Source organism: Fusarium solani (genome assembly GCF_023522795.1).
Source record: "Fusarium solani strain SB1 chromosome Unknown bctg00000002, whole genome shotgun sequence".
Lineage (NCBI taxonomy): Eukaryota > Fungi > Ascomycota > Sordariomycetes > Hypocreales > Nectriaceae > Fusarium > Fusarium solani.
In genome coordinates this window covers 4,089,189-4,110,004 of record NW_027072155.1, presented here as the reverse complement: position 1 = coordinate 4,110,004, position 20,816 = coordinate 4,089,189, and the positions used below count along the sequence as shown (strand labels likewise).

At 52.2% G+C, this 20,816-nt stretch overlaps 10 protein-coding genes across 10 annotated transcripts; 7 read left to right on the top strand and 3 right to left on the bottom strand.

The window, feature by feature from the left end:
• Positions 1–168: 168 nt before the first annotated feature.
• Positions 169–2,153, top strand: MRS44_005239 (uncharacterized protein; the record flags this gene model as incomplete). The annotated part of the gene is made up of 4 exons (XM_065622515.1): positions 169–320; positions 510–750; positions 869–1,006; positions 1,059–2,153. The coding sequence occupies 4 exons, from the start codon at positions 169–171 to the stop codon at positions 2,151–2,153; spliced, it is 1,626 nt and encodes a 541-aa protein (XP_065478587.1).
• Positions 2,154–3,587: 1,434 nt separating this feature from the next.
• Positions 3,588–4,499, top strand: MRS44_005238 (uncharacterized protein; the record flags this gene model as incomplete). The annotated part of the gene is made up of 1 exon (XM_046268604.2): positions 3,588–4,499. One exon carries the CDS (start codon positions 3,588–3,590, stop codon positions 4,497–4,499), a length of 912 nt encoding a protein of 303 aa, XP_046135605.2.
• A 607-nt stretch (positions 4,500–5,106) lies between these two features.
• On the bottom strand, positions 5,107–6,189 carry MRS44_005237 (uncharacterized protein; the record flags this gene model as incomplete). The annotated part of the gene is made up of 1 exon (XM_046268603.2): positions 5,107–6,189. The coding sequence occupies one exon, from the start codon at positions 6,187–6,189 to the stop codon at positions 5,107–5,109; it is 1,083 nt and encodes a 360-aa protein (XP_046135606.2).
• Positions 6,190–7,577: 1,388 nt separating this feature from the next.
• Positions 7,578–8,714, top strand: MRS44_005236 (uncharacterized protein; the record flags this gene model as incomplete). The annotated part of the gene is made up of 3 exons (XM_065622514.1): positions 7,578–8,007; positions 8,073–8,316; positions 8,390–8,714. 3 exons carry the CDS (start codon positions 7,578–7,580, stop codon positions 8,712–8,714), a joined length of 999 nt encoding a protein of 332 aa, XP_065478586.1.
• Positions 8,715–9,428: 714 nt separating this feature from the next.
• Positions 9,429–9,694, top strand: MRS44_005235 (uncharacterized protein; the record flags this gene model as incomplete). Its single annotated transcript, XM_046283174.2, has 2 exons — positions 9,429–9,439; positions 9,493–9,694. 2 exons carry the CDS (start codon positions 9,429–9,431, stop codon positions 9,692–9,694), a joined length of 213 nt encoding a protein of 70 aa, XP_046135608.1.
• A 459-nt stretch (positions 9,695–10,153) lies between these two features.
• MRS44_005234 (uncharacterized protein) lies at positions 10,154–10,851 on the bottom strand (the record flags this gene model as incomplete). Its single annotated transcript, XM_065622513.1, has 2 exons — positions 10,154–10,742; positions 10,793–10,851. 2 exons carry the CDS (start codon positions 10,849–10,851, stop codon positions 10,154–10,156), a joined length of 648 nt encoding a protein of 215 aa, XP_065478585.1.
• A 1,065-nt stretch (positions 10,852–11,916) lies between these two features.
• MRS44_005233 (uncharacterized protein) lies at positions 11,917–13,550 on the top strand (the record flags this gene model as incomplete). Its single annotated transcript, XM_065622512.1, has 4 exons — positions 11,917–12,099; positions 12,147–12,460; positions 12,513–13,421; positions 13,463–13,550. 4 exons carry the CDS (start codon positions 11,917–11,919, stop codon positions 13,548–13,550), a joined length of 1,494 nt encoding a protein of 497 aa, XP_065478584.1.
• Positions 13,551–13,997: 447 nt separating this feature from the next.
• On the bottom strand, positions 13,998–14,945 carry MRS44_005232 (uncharacterized protein; the record flags this gene model as incomplete). The annotated part of the gene is made up of 1 exon (XM_046275457.2): positions 13,998–14,945. One exon carries the CDS (start codon positions 14,943–14,945, stop codon positions 13,998–14,000), a length of 948 nt encoding a protein of 315 aa, XP_046135611.2.
• Positions 14,946–15,707: 762 nt separating this feature from the next.
• Positions 15,708–17,297, top strand: MRS44_005231 (uncharacterized protein; the record flags this gene model as incomplete). The annotated part of the gene is made up of 1 exon (XM_046270676.2): positions 15,708–17,297. The coding sequence occupies one exon, from the start codon at positions 15,708–15,710 to the stop codon at positions 17,295–17,297; it is 1,590 nt and encodes a 529-aa protein (XP_046135612.2).
• Positions 17,298–18,717: 1,420 nt separating this feature from the next.
• Positions 18,718–20,351, top strand: MRS44_005230 (uncharacterized protein; the record flags this gene model as incomplete). The annotated part of the gene is made up of 2 exons (XM_065622511.1): positions 18,718–19,831; positions 19,975–20,351. 2 exons carry the CDS (start codon positions 18,718–18,720, stop codon positions 20,349–20,351), a joined length of 1,491 nt encoding a protein of 496 aa, XP_065478583.1.
• Between the last annotated feature and the right edge of the window lie 465 nt (positions 20,352–20,816).

Here is a 20,816-nt window from a genome sequence, read left to right as displayed (position 1 = left end):
GGAGTTTGTGTTGCCGCATTCTGGTCTTCTTCTTCTACCTCCTCCTCCTCCACCTCTTCCCTTCTTCTTCCCTTCCTCCTCGACTCTCTCCGTGTGCTTCTTGGACAATCTCCGCTCCTCTTTCTTTCTCCTCAGTCCCGGCGTTTCCTCTCATAGCTCCCTCCCATCATGGCGTCCCCTGTCGCATCCGCCGCCCTCAAGGCGCGCGTTCGCAATCCCGCTCTCCTCAAGAAGCTCGCCCGACCTGAGGATCTGATGCACCACTTCCCCAATGGCGCTTATATCGGCTGGTCTGGTTTCACCGCCGTCGGTTATCCCAAGTAAGTCTTGTTTGCAGCTGGAATCGCAGAGTTCTGCGTGTCCTTTTTCTGAAGCTGTGTCTCGCCTCGTCTTATCCCGGCTGGAATACGGCTCCCCACCGGCTATTGTCTGCCACGGCCTCACATTACCCGAGCATTGACCAGAAATTATGGGATCATGAGCTGACCGGGTCGTCCCCATGACAATAGGAAGGTCCCTGTCGCCATGGCCGACTATGTCGAGCAGAACAACCTCCAGAGCAAGCTCAAGTACTCTCTCTTCGTTGGCGCCTCGGCCGGTTCCGAGACTGAGAACCGATGGGCCGCTCTCGACATGATCAACCGCCGAAGCCCTCACCAGGTCGGCAAGGACATTGCCAAGGGCATCAACTCTGGCCGCATCAACTTCTTCGACAAGCATCTGTCCATGTTCCCCAGTGACCTTGTCTACGTATGACCTGAGCCCGCTCCTTCGGCCCCACCGGCCAGCCCCTCGGCCTCGCCTTAATCTCACACCGAGGTTGCGAAGCTGTCTGGGAAGCAATTGAGCTGACTTGCTTGTGAAATAGGGCTACTACACCAAGGACCGTGCCAACTCCAACCTCGATGTGACCGTTGTCGAGGCTACTGACATTCTCGAGGATGGCAGCTTCGTGCCTGGTGCCTCGGTCGGTGCCACCCCTGAGCTCATCCAGATGGCCGACAAGGTATGTTATCTCTAGCCAGTCCCCGCTATCGCCTGTCAGGCCACGGGGACAGGAAAATGGAGACAGGAGCTCACAATTGCGCGCCTGCGCCCGTATAGATCATCATCGAGGTCAACACCGCCATCCCCTCTTTCAAGGGTCTCCACGACATCACCTTCACCGACCTTCCCCCCACCGCAAGCCCTACAACATCACCGCCGTCGAGGACCGCATCGGATCCCCCTCGGTCAAGGTTGACCCCTCCAAGGTTGTCGCCATCGTCGAGTCCGACTACTGGGATGCCACCGGCCCCAACGCCCCCGAGGATGAGACCTCTCGCCAGATCGCCAGCCACCTGATCGAGTTCTTCGAGCACGAGGTCGCCCAGGGCCGCATGCCCGAGAACCTCCTGCCCCTCCAGTCCGGCATTGGCAACGTCGCCAACGCCATCGTCGGTGGTCTCAACGAGTCCAAGTTCAAGAACCTCAAGGTCTGGACCGAGGTTATCCAGGACACCTTCCTCGACCTGTTCGACTCTGGCAAGCTCGACTACGCTACCGCCACCTCGATCCGATTCTCCCCCGATGGCTTCAAGCGCTTCTACGACAACTGGGACGCCTACGCCGACAAGGTCCTCCTCCGAAGCCAGGCCGTCTCCAACGCCCCCGAGATCATCCGCCGCCTCGGCGTCATTGGCATGAACACCCCCGTCGAGGTGGACATCTACGCCCACGCCAACTCTACCTGCGTTAGCGGCTCTCGCATGCTCAACGGTCTGGGTGGTTCCGCCGACTTCCTCCGCAACTCCAAGTACTCCATCATGCACACTCCCTCCAGCCGACCTTCCAAGACCGACCCCAACGGTGTCTCGTGCATCGTCCCCATGTGCACCCACATCGACCAGACCGAGCACGACCTGGACGTGATTGTCACCGAGCAGGGTCTCGCCGATGTTCGCGGCCTCAGCCCCCGCGAGCGTGCCAAGGTCATCATCAACAAGTGCGCGCACCCCAAGTACCAGCCCATCCTGAACCACTACTACGACAAGGCCGAGTTCGAGTGCCTCAAGAAGGGCATGGGCCACGAGCCTCACCTGCTCTTCAACGCCTTTGACCTCCACAAGGCCCTTGCCGAGGAGGGCAGCATGCTCAAGGTCAAGCCTTGGTAAATGCGCTGCCGACATGTATAATTAGCGAGAGAAAAAGAGAAGCGGGCGGAGGAAGGTAGTCAGTGTGGGACCCGGAAAGGAAAGCTTCAAGCTGCGCGGAGATTTGGGTACTACATATTGGGCCATATAGAGTTTTGATGATATTCCCGGCACAATTGAGCATTGATTTTGACCATTTGCCTTGTCCCTTGATGTTTAGAGTGTGTACCGATCATCGGCCCCATCGGTTCCGAGTACGGTCCCCGTTGGGCCCGACTCGGAGCTTTACCTACAAGGTTTCATTAGCGCCATGTCTTCACTTGTTGAGACGACGTCATTCGGAAATTCGGGCTTTTGACAAGCGTCGTGTCACAGCATCGCATCGCGGGGTTCACAACGCCGTGTTTCCGCTCACCTGACGTAGCTTCTCGGAGCTTGATTTGAAGTCCACGAATTATGTTCAAACATTTCCGACTACAAGAGGCGTTTCTCTAGTTTGATAGATGCACCTAGAGCTTCAATAGTCAATGGCTCTGTTGCATTGATTGATTGGGGGGTTGCGCTCGGATCTACTTTATGCTGGTCTGAGGCCGAGACATGAGATTGGAAGCCACGAGACATTGTGAGATCCGGAACATGTCCGTAACGTGAAGGTATCTGCTACTTGTTAGCATCTTGTTTGTCACTTTGCTCTGTGGCTGAATGAGACTGAATGATCAAGTCTAGATCGTCTTAGAGGGTGGGTGTTACGATGGACTACTTGCTGAATTCAAAAGGAAAGAAGGTAGCACAAGGATCTTCTCCTGTTATGTTATGCAAATAGTGAAAGACGGCATGTGGTCTCCTGTGAGGGGAAACACAATCTTCTTGACCTGTCTATATGACGCTTTTCTCTTCATTGACGACGACTCCAAAAGAGGTCATCGGCAACTACAGCATAAGACACAGGTATTAATCAATACATGAAGGTATCAAAACCCAATACCGTAAAACACATTAAAGACATGACGTTCTCATGATCGAGAAATGAACAGCTTGTTTGATTCACCTAAGAACATACCAAACTCGTTATCTGATTTAAGTAGATATTCAGAGGGGAAGGTTTACACCTCCTTCGAGAGTCATCGTGTTCTATCATACTTTACACTTACGATATCCCTGCTCAGTGGGCTTAGCTGAAATGAAGGATTTCACATTCGCGGGCCCAAGATTTCAGCATCAATTCAACTACCTAATCTGCAGTGTCGCCAGATAACACCTGTTCTGATCGAACCAACGGCGCATGTGATAGCCCGCCAGGGTCGCGAATGAGGCTAAAACCAATCCTTCAGCTCAAGTGTGCCTTGCAAGGGTGCGCCCAAGATTACGTGTCGATTAATTGAACACATAAGAGAGAGCTGAGGCGTCGTGGCTTCGTTTCCAAACCATTCCCCACATCTTCACAACATCACCAGAATGGACAAGTTCGAAGACAAGACCATCACTTTGCCCGACGGTAGGCTGGTGGCCTATGCGATCTACGGCGTCGACGACGTCGCAGCACCCACAGTCTTTTACTTTCACGGCTTTCCGGGCTCTCACCATGAGGGATATCAATCAAACGCCGCGGCTCTTAAGCACGGCATCCGCGTCATCGCCCCGTCGCGGCCTGGCAGCAGCATGTCGACATTTCAGGCCAACCGCTGCCTCACCGACTACCCCAGCGACATTCTAGCGCTAGCCGATCATCTGTCTGTTGGCCGGTTCGCCATCATTGGCGTGTCTGGAGGCGGTCCATACGCTATCGCATGTTTCAGAGGGATCCCGCGTGATCGCCTTGTGGGCGTTGGTCTTGTTGCTGGCCTGATGCCTTCGTCATTGGGCACGGCGGGCATGCTGATGAAGACCCGAATCATGCTGGGTATTGCGCCCTGGGCTACTGGGCTTCTGGGCTGGTTGGTGGATGGACAGATGGGAGCAGCAGCAAGAGATGAGGACCCAGAGAAGATGCAGAATCTACTGGACCAAGAGTTCTCAGGACGTCCTGAAAAAGATCGAGATATGTGGGATAATTACCCAGAGATGAAGGAGGTCATTGTTCGCTCGATGCGAGAGGCCACAAAGGCAGGTGGATACTCGACAGCATGGGAAGCTCGGCTCTACGGGAGCGATTGGGGATTCAAGCTGGAAGATATCAAGGTTGAGAAGGGGCAGATGATATTTTGGCACGGAGACGAGGACGTCAACGTGCCGATTAGCATGGCTGAGAAGGCGGTGGCGCTGATGCCGGGCTCTGAGTTGAGGGTTCAGAAGGGGGAGACGCACATGACTGCTGTGGTAAGGATGGATGAGTATTTGGGAGAGTTGAAGGGCATGTTGGCTGGGTGAGATTTACGTACTCCCCTGGATCGAATTAAAGCTAAAGAAATTCAGGCCGTGAAATTCAAGATTTGCATCATCTTTTTCCAACACAAGCCTCCATGTCTAATTCCCGGCATTTATTATCAGAGGTTTGAATATCAGACACAAGTTAGAAGTACCGAGGCATATGAGATCTCTTTACTTTCTTTGGCATACACTCCAATGCTATAAGATTCAGTTATATAAAATAGACTCATCTAACTAGTTGGAATATCTCCAAGCCCTGAGCTTAGAATCTCAATCTAATTTTAGGCAGTGTAGATCAGTCGGGGGATTCCTGATCTCTCCCGGCCTCTGGGGTTAAGGAAGGTGTGCCGATTGGCCTCGATTAGCTGAACCAAATTTAAGGTTCAATAGCTAAATGAAGCGATCCAGGGGGCCAAGAATCCCAGACTCATCTTTGATAAAGCGCGTTGCACATATAAACATAACAGACCATAGCATCAGTCTGCCGTTGTTACGCTCATTCTCTTAGCGGTCTAACACAGGGACGAGGGACGGGGAGAAGGCCTATGACACCTCACAGGATATCGTAGGGCTATGACATGAGCCCTTTAAGCCTATATTAATCTATCTACTCTTTCTCTAGAAGCTCGACTGGGTTGTGCTCCTCCATAGCCGGCACCAACCGTGACACAATAGCCCATACTCGCTCCTTCTTCTGCATGGTATAAGGGCAGAGGACCCAAGAATACCCAGCCATCAACGACTTGCGATACTCTTCCATAACTTCAGGATCCTCCCTCGAGAGCTTTGGTCCGCCGAATTCGTGCAACTTGGCGAGGTAATGGTCGAGTATATCCATCTCGTGCTCCTTGCGATCCTCAATCGTGAGCGCCGTCATGACAAAGTAGACAACGTCTGTGAAACACGATCCGGAGTGAATGATCTGCCAGTCGAGAACCATGGGCGCATCCTTCTCATCGGACCACGCCATGTTGCCCAGATGTGCGTCTCCGTGCAGGATGCACTGGAACTTTGGATTCCGGGTGGCAAACCACTTCTCTATGGCGGCTGTCATCTTTTTCTGGTCCTTCATGTACTCGGGCACAGGCGGCCGATCTTCAGCCAGCACAATGGCATCCCACATTGCACAGAGTCCCAGCACTGAGGTCTCGTAGTGACTGTCCAACCAGGGGACGCTGGCGGCGTCGAATCCCCAGGTGCCGGCGTGCAGGGCGGCAAAGTCCTCAACGACCTTCTTGACGCGATGAACGGGCCATGTGTCGACGGGATCGGCAAAGGAATATCCTGCAGCACCAATGTCCTCCATAATCAGGACGGCGTTCTCTGCATTCTTCTCAGCCCACAACTTCTTTGGCACATTGAGATGAGGTACTCGAGGTGCCAGGTTGTTGTAAAAGTCAACCTCGCGAGTGTAGAGCGACAGGATGAAGGGGAACTGTGACAGCATAGTAGGGTTGAAGCCACCCTTGACGCAGACGTTCATCGGCTTCTTCCCGTCATCATCCTCAGGCGTGGCGGTCACGAGTACCAAGGTGGCCGTGCCTGCGACGGTCTTGTTCACTTCAATCTTGGCATTCTTGAGACCAATCTTGGGGAGAGCCATTCGGCGGTAATGTCCTCGGGAAGACGGGGAAGAGCTTCGGTAGTTGCCATTGTTGTTTCTGTTGTCTTGGAACTGGGTGATCGTCATATAAAGATGTGGAAGAAGCAAGTAATGAGGAGAATTGTGTGGGCTAGTGAGGAAAGGGGCTCTTGTTATAGGATAAGACGGGGGATTCCCAACCCCCGGTTTCCCGACCCCCTGGGCAGTGGATTTATGTATTTGGCTGTTGGTTCTTACATGTCAACTTCGATAGTTGGTTCAACTGATCGAGGCCAATAAGTGTGCCTTGCTGTTCTCCAGAGACCGGGGGGAGGTCAGAAACCGCTAAACGGAACCGAAGATAAAAAGAGCCAGGGTTTCTGATCCATCGGCTCGTCTGCCTCCCTTTTAGGTATAACCTGTCCCGACTCTAGTTGGGTTACTTGGTCAAGGCTCGAAGAAGCCGGGGGAACCAACAGACATAACACAGCCGTAACACAACTAAAGCTTGTTCTAGCTGGGTTATGAGTGAAAATCAGCTGAGAACGTTGCCCTAGCCTCTTGACGCGGCTGGTCATCTCGGCTATTCTGATCCCCCTGACAAGAGATGTAGCGCCCGCCTTCAGGAACGGGTGATACCCGTGGTATGTAAGACGGGACAAGCCGGCGGTTTAGCCTAGCCAGCCCCGAAAACTCGAAATCGAGCACAGTCTGATCCCCCGTCCTGATCAGCGCCTTGCGCATGAGGCTTTTCCCCAGGTCGCTTCATGCCCTGTTTCACGTTTTCTTCATCAGCTCATTGCCAGCCACCGCTTTTGTTTTGTCTAGTTTGCATTAGCCCTGGACAAGAGCAGCTAGTTGAACTGGGTGGTCAACGTCGCAGTCCTAGGTAGCAGGGGAATCCTAGGTCACCCCATAAAATCACGGAACCTCGAAAGGCCTTTGAGACAGGTCTCAAGGATTACAATTGTAAAAGGTGGCACTGATACTCGTACCTGTCACTATGATGAGAAGGGATTGGCTGTTTGTGGCAATACACCTTGCATAGCTCTCTGCCCGTTGACAAACCTCTCTCCTGGCTGCACCCGGGACAACGGTATGATCCTTGCAGCTCTGTACCAGACCATCGTTTTGCACCCCCGCCATGAACCCACAATCGAAGGATCACTACTACACGACAGCACCAGTAGAAAATTTTCGGCAAGGGACCAGGGCCTTGGGCCCGGATGAACTACGAGTGTTTCCGGAGGAGAAAGGGGAGATGGTGAGCTTCTCGCCTGTTGTCGATCAACGGTGCGTCAAGTTATTCTTGGCCAACGGCGGGTCTAAATAAGCCAGCACCGTCCCGCGCCGGCTCGTCAATTGCGGCTACCTATCTTTGATCGTTGTTATCTTTTTCAAACGAAACGGCTTGCCGTTGTCCATTCTCTGTAAGCGAAGCGCCCGTTTCCTTTCCTGTAAGACGACAAACTAAACCGTTCACTACACAGACAACCATGGCCACACGCGACACACTCTCTCCGGTGATGGCCGCCTTCATTGGCATCGACGTCTTCGTGGTTCTCGCCCGACTCGGCGTGCGCATCAAGTTGACCACACTCGGGTACGACGACTATGTCATTGCAGTAGCACTTGTAGGATTCATCCTCATGTGTTCCTTCTGCTTCATGTCTCTCTCGTACGGCTTCGGCGAAACCGACCCGCTCGCCATCGCCAAACTCGAAAACTACAACGTCATGGAGGCCTCGAGGTACTTCACCATCGCCCAGATCACCTACGTCGCCGGCTTTCCCATCGTTCGCATCAGCGTGGCATTGGTCCTGCATCGAATCGTCCAGGGATGGCCTCGCACCAGCGTTTACTCGTGGTATCCATGGTCTTCGTCGGTGTCTACGCTCTGGGCTGCCTTCTGGTCGATGTGCTGCAGTGCATCCCACTAAAGGCAGTATGGGGAGACGGCACTGGGAGGTGTCTTACTTCTTCACAACTAGCAGGGCTGGGCTTTGCTGTGTCGGCGCTGGACATTGCATCGGCGCTGTTCTACGCCGTGCTGCCTGTGTTCTTGCTCAAGGGCTTGCAGATGGGAACAAGGACCAAGGTCGCCATTATTATATTGCTCGGTCTCGGCGCCGGGACTGTTATTGTCAGCATTGTGCGGCTTAAGAGCTTGATTCAAATCGTCGGGTCCAAGGATATTGCCGCTGCATTGGACCTCCAGCTCGAATCTTTCATTTAGTACGTCTTCATGTCCCAACCCTCTTCCTTTCCAAGTCAACTTCAAGTTCAGCCTTACTGACCGTAACCTCAGCTCTGTCCTCGAGTTCGGCCTATCCATCTTAACCGCCTCCTTGGTGGCCTTCCGTCCCCTCATCAAATACTTGCCGTTCGGCAGTCATGGACGCAGTTCCGGTTTCCGAGGGCCCTCTGCAGGGACTGGGCCCTCAGGCACCGGTGGCACAAACAATTTTGAAATGGGCCGTCGTAACTATGTCAATGTCCCGGACCCAGCCCGGATGGACTCTGACGACGGGGACAGTCAGCGCAACATCTTGCGAGAAGAGACAAATAGTGCTAGGGATTGGAAACACTCCGAGACTAACGTCACTATAACAACCAAGATACATAAGTCATAACAGGATTTAGGATCTATGTTAGTCAAATCAAAAAAAAAAAAAAAAAGAGTTAAATACATGCGCCTCCCTCTTGTGACTTCGCCTCTTGGGATCTCCAGGGTCCTTGATCCACTGACCATTGACTGGTAGATCCCCAATGCAAAGTCAAGGTGTGACAATCCCTACCAAAATAAATGAGGACAGTTCTCTCAGTCAGAAGTGTCATCAGACTCTGTGGAAAAGGGGTTGCTATTGGGCGGCTATTTACCTGGATAAATCGCCAACCAGCACCTTTCGTCACCAAAAGGCTAGGCAACGTCATCTCTGCGGCACGGTCAAGAACATGGTGTGCTCTTTTAGAAAGATGTAAGGACCAAGCACTCGGGCTGATGTCACTTCAGCACTCAACTCGAGTGCCAAATGTCTTGAGTGGCTTCTGGGTGTAGGAGGGCGTGTTCATGTGAGGCTTTGCGTGGCGTAAGAGGGTAATGATGGACGACATGAGTACGACATAGAGGCGAATTTTCATGATCGAGGCAGTCATGTATGAAATTGGAGGGTCTTTGGATGGTACTGATCATCATGGGCTTCGTCTATATAACGCCGTCGTGGTCCTCGTAAATCAAGAGGTTGTCAATTCAAAGACACTACTTACAATCAACATCACAAAACTCAACAACATCTGCCTCATCTTGAGCACACCCTTAAAAACTTCTTACTTATCTAAAACTCAACATGGCTCCCAAGTAAGACCAATCCGACGCAAGCATCTCAATGCTCTACTAATATACACCGATAGCTCTAAGCGCCGCTTCTCTCTCAGCGCCCTGTCCCCTGCCTCCAGGCGATACAAGCAAGTCATGGGCCACCGGAACGAGCAACGTCGATCCATCGACTCAATAGCCAGCGGTTCCACGCTCGGTGACATGCCCGTCACTGAGGTTGAGAAGCATGTCGTGGACCCGGCCTATCGCTGGACCACTGCCAACAGAATGGGCTAGGGAACTTGAACTTGAGCAGGGGGGTTGTACGAGTAGCACTGCTGAAAACTGGAGGGGTGGGATATGGAATATGCAACTGTACATTAGTCTATCATAATAGGTTCCGCAATTTGACCGGTCGTTTCTTACCTGCATTAGGTGCCTCTTTGTCGGGACGCCCGGGAGTCCAATACCCATACGCCTCTGGCCTTGGCTCTGTGCATGATGAGACACGCCCTGGGCAGGGGTAAGCGTAAGCCACGAGGCGGCAACTAAAAACATGGCTTGGGTTAATGCTTCAGTGTAAGTGCTTCAACGATGTCTATGATGTGAGACTCGTCGTGACTATCGTTGGAATGGGCATCAAAGAGTACACATGCGCCCTAATTCACAACTGAACAAGCGAGATAGAACAAGGTCTTGGATCTAGGCTATTCATCTAAGCTTTTACATCAAACTTCATGGTATCTAACACAACATTCACTTGGACACAGGCTCAGGCTTGGATCCATAAGGAATCATCCTCACCATATGCCTCCTCTCACTATCCTGGAAATCCGGCACAGCAGAGTGTCCTGCCGACCTCTGATCCCAGATAACAACCGTCCCCTTCTCCCACTTTACGCGGCAGCTAAAGTCCAGGCTGCGGATGTGGTTGTGCAGGAACGAGAGAAGGTGCTGCGACTCCTCGGGCAGAAAACCCTCGACCTGGCGGGCGATGGTGGGGTTGACGAAGAGAGCGGGTTTGCCGGTTACAGGGTGCTTGATTACGAGGGGGTGAGTCGTGTTGATGGCTTCTGCGAGGGCGCGCTCCGTGCCAACTCTTCTGACTTCGCCTTCAGAGGCGGACGTGTGCTGGAGTTTTAGGGATAGCAGAGTCTCCCTGAAGGCGGGCGAGAGAGCTTCGTAGGCGTGTGTAAGAGAGGTAAAGGCAGTGTCGCCGCCGCCAGACTTGGGAATCTCCAGGACCCAGAAGAAGGTGGTTGAGGGGACGTTGGGGGTAAAAGTTTGGTCGATGTGCCAGAGATCGTAGGTTGTGCGAGGGCCAAGGAGGCTTCTCAGGTTGCCACTGTACTTTGTTAAATACCGAATGTGGAAATGTGACGATAATAAACTCACGACTTTTCGTCGGCATAGACGACGTGGAATTCGGGACCGGTGCCCTTGGGGTAACCCATGGTGGGATGGAGATGAAGAGGGCCATAATGCTTCACAATCTCACGCTGTCTATCAAACCCAACATCGGCAAAATCTTGATCTCTCTGATCACATTGTTAGCTTGCGTGCAAGCGTAGGAGCAATATGTTTTCTCACAAAAACAACAACACCTCTCTCAGCCGCGAGCAGAGCAATCTCATCGAGATCTTGCTCTTACCCTAATTAGGTGGGCAACAACACTAGTAATGCGGGACACGTATTGCCGGCTTGTGGTAGAGACGGCTTCAGAACAGGGATCTTATTGGACAGGCGTCAAGGAACAAGCCCGGCTCGTCGCCGTCGAACAAGGGTACGGCCGTCGGGGCGACATAGCCATCGGACCTGGTGGGGAGGTAGGCAGGGTAGAGAGGTTCAGACATGATGAATAACTGCGTTTGATCAGACTGTTGACTGAAGATCTGTGCTGAGAATCGTATGCTGTTTAATGCGAATGAGCTCTCTTGTTAAACCGGTCGCTTATCTCCGCCGTCGGATCAAGCAACCGTTGACCTATACCAGAACGGAAACGCTGGCTGTCGTCATCGGCCGCCAAGACGTCCTACGCAGCGCTAGACGGGGTAAAATCTATCATCATTTCAAGGGTTGAAGACGACATCGACTCTCCATCGGAAGCATGCAACCGCCCCTTGGAGCCGTCCAATGGAATTGCTTCTGATTCAACGCTTGGCGTCTCATGTGGATCGCTTCTGCTTTGAAAGGCGGGAGTTTGGACCCTGCGAGAGACAGCGACCGTGGGACAAATCTGCTGCTGAATCGGTCGACAACAGTCATTTCTGCCCCGTTGCGGAATTGTCAAGACTGATCTCGTCATAATAGCTTCGACATAGGAAGCGATTAGCTGGGGAATTAGCGAGACCATGCCTACAAGCTTTTACTCCCCTTGTCCAGACGAATAAGACGCCATGTAAAAACGTTTATATCGTCCGTGAACTTAAATACGGGCCTCTCACCTTGTGCCTGCTCTTGCTGTTGATCAGTTCAAACCGCGATTGTTCTCTGGCGATATCTTGACTATTTTGCCCAACATGTCGCCGACTACTAGTCTCAAGAATGACTCGACGTCTGATGAGCGCCCAGCTGTCGCCTTTGTCGAGTCGACATCATGGCTCGCCAAGGTGCATCCTTACTTTAAGGATCCCTCCCATGTGTTGGTTTTGAAACTTGACGTTTTACTCCTCGTTTGGGCATTCATTGCCGGACTATTCAAGGTAACAAGCCACACCCATTTCAATCTCACCAACTAACACAACTTCAGGACATGGATCAATCCGCCACAACCGCAGCCTACGTCTCGGGCATGAAGGAAGATCTCTCCCTCTTCGGCAACGAGCTCGTCGAGTTCACCACCTACTTCTCCATCGGCTACGCCATCTTCATCGTGCCCTCCCAGCTGATCCAGACACGCGTCCGCCCCTCGCTCTTCCTCCCCGTGTGCGAGATCATCTGGGGTTTGTTCACCCTCTTCACGTACAGGGCCGGCAACGCAAAGACCATCTTTGCGCTGCGCTTCTTCCTCGGCGTGTTTGAGTCGACGTCTTGGCCTGGCATCGTAAACTTGATTTTCAACTGGTACTTGCAACATCCAAAGAAATTTTGATTGGTTATTTCTAACATGTTATAGGTATCGCCCCGAGGAGCTTGGCAAGCGCTTGGCAATCTTTGGTGTTAGCGGTGTCGCTGGAAACATGTTCCTCGGCATCGTACAGGCATCTCTCTACAAGAACCTCAACGGCCACCTCGGCCTCGCAGGCTGGCAGTGGCTCTTCATCGTCTCCGGAGCCATGACCATCTTTTGGGGTCTCGTCGGTCTCGCCATCATCCCCGACTCGCCAGCCATCACCCGAGCGCTGTACCTGACTGAAGAGGAAAGGGAATTGTCTCGGCAGCGGATGAGCGACAGTGGAACGAAGACGTCCAAGCTGATCCCGTTCAAGACATTGGTTCAGAAGTTGAAGCTGCTTGTCAAAAGCCCGCTCTCTTATCTCTTCCTTGTTGCGTATCTTCAGTTTGCCTGGAGTCAGCGCGCCAACGCATACTTTTTGCTCTTCCTCAAGGGCCTCACCAAGGCGGACGGAACCCCACGATACTCTGTTTACACGGTCAACCTGATTCCCTTGGGTGGATACGCCATCAGCATCGTCTGCAATATCGGCCTCAATGCCCTGAGTGATTGGAAGGCTTGGCGATGGCAGGTCAGTATCGGCGCTGCGACGCTTCAACTCATTGCAACTTCGGTCTTGTCAGGCTGGCCCAACTCCTGGCAGACCATTATGGCCTTTTACTTCTTGACCTTTGCAACGGCGGCTTGGGGCTATGCGCTCATTGCCTGGCTCGCAGAGATCCTCCGCAAGGAGCCCGAAGTCCGGTCCATCCTCGTCGCCATGGCCGTCACGCTCGTCTACGTTGGCCACGCCACGATTCCGCTCCGCGCCTGGAGAGTCGCTGACTCCCCTAAATATCCCATCGGCTTCCCCTGGCCGCGGCCTTCAGCATTGGAAGCATTGTCGCCATTATGGGAATGTGGTTCTATGTGCGAAAGTACCCTGAGATTGAGGACTGGGGTCTGGATAGAGAAGCTGGGAAGGATAGGGCTGTTGAGGAGATCGTTTCCGGTGGTGAGGACCAGAAGGAGCCTGCGGAGAGGACTGCTCGAGTTTGAGACAGGAAGAACCACTAGACTGGCATCTTTAGCTTGAGGGCACATTCCTGTAGTCTAATAACCATCCATCTACATGAGCTGTCTTCGTATAATTTCTACTCCTTCCAATGATGATGTCAACTGTCGTCATGCTCAGTTACTCTCTTTACTTAATGTATATCGCCCCAGCCCTGAATATCAAACGTGGGCATATACATGCCATAAAACTCATTTTTGCAGTAGGGCATCGGAGTTCTAGGAGTGCTCCTGAAGAACAGTTACCGCTCAACAAGTCTTATTATGTATCTATTCTCTTTTATAGCTATTACAAAATCTAAGAAAAGCTGGATGTAAAACACAGGACTTAAGATTTTCCTTTGAACCATTTACATCATCCTTAGAACAAGGCCAAATCAATCAACATGCGTCAAATGGCCAAGTTGGCATGCCAAATGTCTGTTCACTCCTTCAATCCTTCTTCAACCCATCGTCAGCCCTCTTCTTCTCAAACACGTCAAACATCAACTTCTGCGACAACCACAAGGGCAAGGAGTTGAAAAAGGCGATCTGCATCGCGTGGATGGGCCATGGACAAATCTCGAGAAGCCCCCAGGAAGCAGCCCGTCCGGCTTGATCCATCGCCGCCTTGGCGAACTGTCTCGAACTAGGAGAGCCAGGCTGCAGCCCAACATTGTTTGACTGCGATTCGACATCGCCAGGTACAATTCCCAGCACGTCGACTGGGAGTCCGTCTGCTTTCATCTCCCTGGCCACGGCGTTGCTGAGGGAGGTTACAAAGCCCTTGGTGGCAGAGTAAGCAGCAACACCTGGCATGCCCATCCTAGCACCGGAGCTGACGTTGATGATAAGGGACGGGCCGTTCTTTGCCAGAAGCGGGATCAAAAGGCGCGTGACATGAGCCATGAATCGAGCACTCAGGAATATGACGCCGTCCAGATCCTCAGCTGAGTACTGATCCAATCTCCGAAACCTTGGTGCTCCGATCATTTGCATGCCCCCAACATTGTTGACGAGAACAGTGATTTGAAGGTCCGAGACGGAAACCAGCGCTGTCTCGATCTCGGCAGGTGAAGCCTGTGCCGCATCAAGGACCAACATCCTGGCCTGGATGTCCGGGAATTTCGCAATGATGCTATCGCGAGTTTCTTGAAGCTCGTCGCACTTGTGCCCTAGTAGGATGACGTTGAAACCCTTTGCAGCAAGCTCATCGGCGAGTCCTCGTCCTATTCCAGCAGATGCGCCCGTTACCAGGGCCCAAGCGCGCGACTCTCGGTTGTAGCGGTTGAGGTTCGTATTGAAAGGAAGCCAGAGCGAGACATTTTTGAGAATGCGGTAAGTGGTCAAGACGACGCTGGTCAACCCAATGAGTTGTAGTACGGTGCCAATGGATGACATTTCCGTAGATATGTGAGACCATCAAAGAGGAGAACGAGGTTGATAATGCCCAGATCGTGAGGGGGCGACTGAATTTATTCGCCAAGTGTGAGTGCCCAACCTCTTTGACGCGAGCGGCTAACTAGTTGTCGCTTGGTATGACCAGATCTGCCAAGCTGACCAGCTTTCCTCCAATACAGACCCCGGCCAGACCAGCTCGGGCAGGGGTTTCATTCTGGGCACCAAAGCTGAGGTTTGCGAGCCGAATGTGGGAGACTAGTGTAAGCGGGCACCATGGGTTTGGTTTTGGCAGTCATAGAAGGATATGGCTTGTGTCCTCTTTGAATAAGTTTAGCGGTATCCTTCCTCAGAGTAGTGGAAATAGATATGTACTGCATGAAGATTCTAGTTAATGGGGCACTGCACAAAATGGGATCTGTAGACGAAAGGGATGCCGCCAGTTGAACAGACAGGTATGGGAAACGCCCTGTGTCTTTTTAACACAGTAATCTGACGGCCGAAATTGCCTAGCGTAGACTCTCGCTCAAATGATGGTTCAATCAGTCAATTCTATTACAAGTCAGGCCTACCTGCAGCGAGTAATATGCCCTCCTATACGATTTTACGTATCCAGCTCGGCCCTAACTCCCCCGAGCTTAACAGCCAAGAATCCTTGGGCTAACAAATCAACAACTATTTAAAACGGACAGAAACGTCTTGACTCCTCTCAAAATTTCTATTTTTACTTCACCTGTTAAAAGGCACCTGCCAATCAATTACGCCATGGACCAGCGCCCTTCACGACCCAAAGGATTTACCAACCCAATCCTCCCGGGTTGGAATCCAGACCCCAGCTGCATTTTTGTTCCAGAGTGGGACAACACCTTCTTTTGCGTGACTTCATCCTTCATGATATTCCCCGGCCTTCCTCTCTACTCAAGCAAGGACCTGATTAACTGGAAGCTCCGCTGCAACATCCTGAACCGCCGTCGACAGGTTCCTGAACTTGGTTTGCAGGATGCACAGGACAATGGCATATTCGCTCCCACCATACGCTACCACGACAAAATGTTCTATGTTGTTGTCGAATACGTCACAATCGGAGATACTGAAGCTTCTTTTGGCCTTGTCTTTTCCTCATCAGACCCATTCGACCCAGATTCTTGGACCGATCCCGTCGTTTTTCGACAGCCTCAGTTAATCCTCGACCCTGACATCTTCTGGGACGATGACGGCAGGGTCCTTGTCCAAGCGGCCTCGTTTCATCAAGAAATCATCCAATTCGAAATAAACCTCGGCACCGGAGCAACAGGGCCTGAAAAGACCCTCTGGAAAGGGACGGGCGGGATAGCGCCGGAAGGTCCACACCTGTACAAGAAAGACGGCTGGTATTATCTTCTCATCGCTGAGGGCGGCACAGACCTGTCTCACTGCGTCACTATCGCTCGGTCGCGGAGCCCGAGCGGACCGTTTGAGGGGTTTGAAGACAACCCCATTTTGACGAACCGCAACACGAGCCAGTATTTCCAGACGATTGGCCATGCCGACTTATTTCAGGACGGAGATGGGAACTGGTGGGGAGTGGCATTGGCGACACGTTCAGGGCCCGAGTATGTAAATTACCCCATGGGTCGAGAGACGGTCTTGTTCCCTGTGTGTTGGGCAGAGAACGACTGGCCTCGGCCGGAGCCAGTGAGAGGACGGATGAATACTTTGTGCCTACCCAAGAGCGATCCTGGAACTCTTGTGTCCGGGCAATTAGTCGACGAGGGAGACGAGCTGGACTTTTCCATGGGTTCGAACCTCCAATTGCACTTTGTCCACTGGCGATTTCCCCCTGAAGGATCCGTCACAATCTCACCACCTGGTCACGTCAAAGGCCTTCGCCTTGTATCCTCTCAGCAATCCTTGGCAGGGAAATTCAAAGACGGCCAAGGCTTGACATTTGTAGGTCGTCGACAAACATCAACCCTCTTCAACTTTGGCATCGAGCTCCAGTCACCGCTTATCCTCTACGAGAACGAAGAAGTAGGCGTGGCCGTGTTCCTCACGGAGCTACAGCATGTAAGCATCAGCGTTACCTGGGTGAGAAGCGAAGCCGCTGTGCTGCGCCCCTATCTTCGGTTCCGCCAGACTGGATCATGCTCCGACGATGACGACTTGACTCCTCTTCCAGACAACTCGTCTGGTCGAATCAGGCTGAGCATCAAGGCAGAGAACGCGCTCGAGTACGCCTTTTCAGTGATAATCTTGGACGAAGACGGCCAGGATCGAGGTTTCTACATGTCCAGAACCGCCCCGACTTCCACCACGAGCGGAGGCGTGGGGCGCTGGGGAGGTAAGTACATACCTATTCTTTTCACATTGGACTGACAGGCGCTAATAAGTTTTGTGCCAGGCTCGCTTCTAGGAGTATATGCTACGACTAACGGTGGCTTGGACAAGAGTGAGGTACATGTGAGCCGGTGGAGATATCAAAATCTGGGACAAATGATTAGCAGCACAGAAGTCATCAGTCCTACCAGGCCGTGCAGGAATTGATAGAAAGTAGACGGGCCATGGCATTACGAGGCACCGTAAGGGCAAAGTACCTCTAACTCTTAGGAAGTACTCATATTTTATGGATGTGATGTAGCTACAAAGTGTTCACGCCACTAGATTTTTACACTCCTCAACTGCCGTGTTACGTTGCATTGGGTACCAAGATCCGTAGATATCAAGGCCTCGTGTATTAGTATTATATCCTATATCCAACTTCCCGTCAGTATAGGTCATTAAATCCAAACATCCTTCCCCAAGATTATTCCAGCCCAATAACAATCACCCTCCCCATTCTGGATCCAATAGCAATCATGGAACCCGTCGTCGCCGCGCAAGATGCCGCATATTCCAAAGGCAGCCAGAGCACATTCTCTCCATCTCTCACAAGCTAGCATCCATTCTAGCTCACATAGTACCTGCTCATGTAGTCTTGGCTCCCCCGAAACCATGAAGCCGGCTCCTTCAACGCGGCTTTCACTCTCAAGAAACCTGGTTGAAACTCGCAGCTGTACCGGAGACTCAGATCCAGGCCCCGCCACCCTCGGAGGGACTGTCCCGTCACAATCTTTCCAGCCCAACTTTGGTGCCCGGCGATGACATGTCGTCCGTCTGGTGAGAAACTGACGGTGTTGGTGTTTCTGAAATCCCTTGCCCAGAATTCGTTGGTTGAGAGGTTTGTCACAACGATTTCGATACTTTCCTTGGAAAACAGAACCTGCTCGCCGTCTGGCGACAGAGCGACCGAACTCAATTCCTTAGTGCCATCGATTGGCAATATTCCAACGTGTTCTGCATCCAGGTTATTCATGTCCCATGTTTGAATCGTGGACTGGGATTCAACTCCCCCACGAGATGAAGAAGCGGCTGCGAGTCTTGTTCCATTGGGAGTGAATGCCAGTGATCGGACCTGGCTGAGGGTCGTCGCCAGCGTGTGTGTCGTAGACATAGAGTCCAAGTTGATAATCTTGACCTCTCCTGTCAAACCCACACCCAGCAGGGAATGCCTCTATAACGCGGTGTTCAAGGCCTTCCATCCACAGAGCCGATCAAGGCAGGCATTCTGAGCCCATGCCGTGAGCTGGCGGGAGGTTCAACACAGCTCAAGGACCTGCGAGACTCGGCTATTCAGCGGGCCCCGTTACCCGGTAATCTTTTAGATAATTATAACCGCAAAAGATAAACTCGATTCATCCGGCAACCTTTCTTTACCTTGCATCTAACACCTTGGTTTCTCCATCCAGCCAACTTCTCGATGAGTTCATCCGGCCTCAAACAAATAAGGACTTGCCCACTTATTCACCTCCCGCTAGAACTCCTTGAGCAGATTCTGTTTGGATTGCCAAACAGCGACATCAAGAGCCTGCGGTTGACATGCACTCACCTCCACCGTTTCGCTCAATTACGCCTCAGCCGCATTTTCCTATCCCCTAACCCACTGAATGTGAGCGTGTTCAGGGCCGTCGCCGATCATGACGAGTTTAGGAAGAAGATTGTCGAGATAATCTACGACGATGCGCGCCTGGCTCACTCGTACGAGACCCCCGATGACGAGTATTATGACGAGGACGAGGACGATATTGGTGATGTGCATGGCGTTCCGTTCTGGTTCCGGCGCATATACCGCGAGAATTACGATGCTATCAAGTCCTACGGGCGTGAGGATGTGAAGCGCTCTCACCATCTTGAAGTTCAGGAGAGATTCAAGGCGCTGTTGAGTCCAGCAGAGTCTTACAAGCAATATCAGAAGCTGGTGCAAGAGCAAGAACAGATCATCGCCACAAACAGCGACGCCGACGCCCTCAAATATGGGCTGCCCCGATTCCCCAACCTGCGAAGAATCACCCTGACACCTGTGGCTCATGGGCAACCTCAGAGACCCTTTTACCCTACACCTATGATTCGCTCTCTTCCACGTGGATTAATCTATCCCATCCCTCACGGCTGGCCGGTCGCAGAGGAGCAATCTAATGAACCTTTTGCGGAGAGCTGGGATGGTGAGGAGAAAAGAAAGTGGCGCGGGTTCTGTCTTGTGAGCCAGGCAGTTGCTCAACACCAACGCGAGAACCCAGCCGTTGGCATCTCTGAGTTTATCGTCGATAGCAACCAGCTTCTCACGGGCATCAATTGCCGCGTTTTCGACGAGGCGGAAAATAGCGAGTACAAAGACCTCGTCACCATCTTCGCCCGACCCGGCTTCTCCCGTATCGACCTCTCTCTACATGTTGGCGGCCAAGACAAGGAAGGCTGGCACTCTTTTCGCAGTGGTCTTCTCCAGCACGCACTTGGCACGGCGCAGGGACTACAGCACGTGAGCCTCACGACCAACCTCGCAGTCCCCGGCGATCTCTGGGATGCGTCTTCCGGCGGTCAAGAACACCATATCCCACTGCACACACTTTCCCTATCGGCACATGGTCGAACCTCCAGCATTTTTGTCTTTCGCGCTTCCTCGTCAATCAGGCAGACCTGATGGATTTTCTGCTCGCACTGCCGCTGACACTCCAGTCAGTCGAGCTGAGCTTTCTCTTCTTCCTCCCAAACAACGGCCATTACCAGGGCTTACTCGAGCACATGCGAAGCGAGCTTGACTGGCGCGGGCGCGTGGCTGCAGCCAGGCCAAAGATAGCCATTCGCGTCGATCATGAACCTATAGCTCAAGGTCTAGCCGTCTGCGTTGGACGTGAGGTCGAAGACTTTGTGTATGGCAACGGAGAGAATCCCTTTTCTGAGGATATCATCTTTCGAGGCACAGGGACCCTGGTGGATGCTTTTGATCCTGAATTCGATCGACCCTATGCGGATGATATTCGGTTGATGGAACTAGGGATTCTAGAAAAGACTAGCTGGTACCGGCAAAACTATACGCAAAACTCTGGTACATCTTAGAGCTACAGTCAGGCTGAGAAATCTGGGATAGTAGAGTTGAAATACACGAGTCCGCTAATTCAACCTAATTGGGCATAACAGCGGTCTCAGCTACACTTGAAGCCGGCTAGTTTGTATCTTTCCTTCGTCTACCTTGAAATAAAAGAAGCCAATATATCAGCAAAACGACACATTCCTATACATAAAGCAGGAATTTCTAATTATATAATGGCACCAAGCCGGCCAATTCTCGTCCCTTATTAGCTATAAAGGATTTCTACTTCCTTCTGCCGGAGAGGAAGTGTAATGGAGACTTGAATCTTATCTATGTAAGCTTAAATCATTCAGTTTCTTTCTAGCATCTTCTTGACCCCTCCCCAGAGCCAGCGGCCCTACATCCTCACTATATACCGACACATACATATACTTGAGCTTGACATGCTCTGTAGGCTGGGTGCGGGAGATGGGGTAAGATGTGTGCAAGCC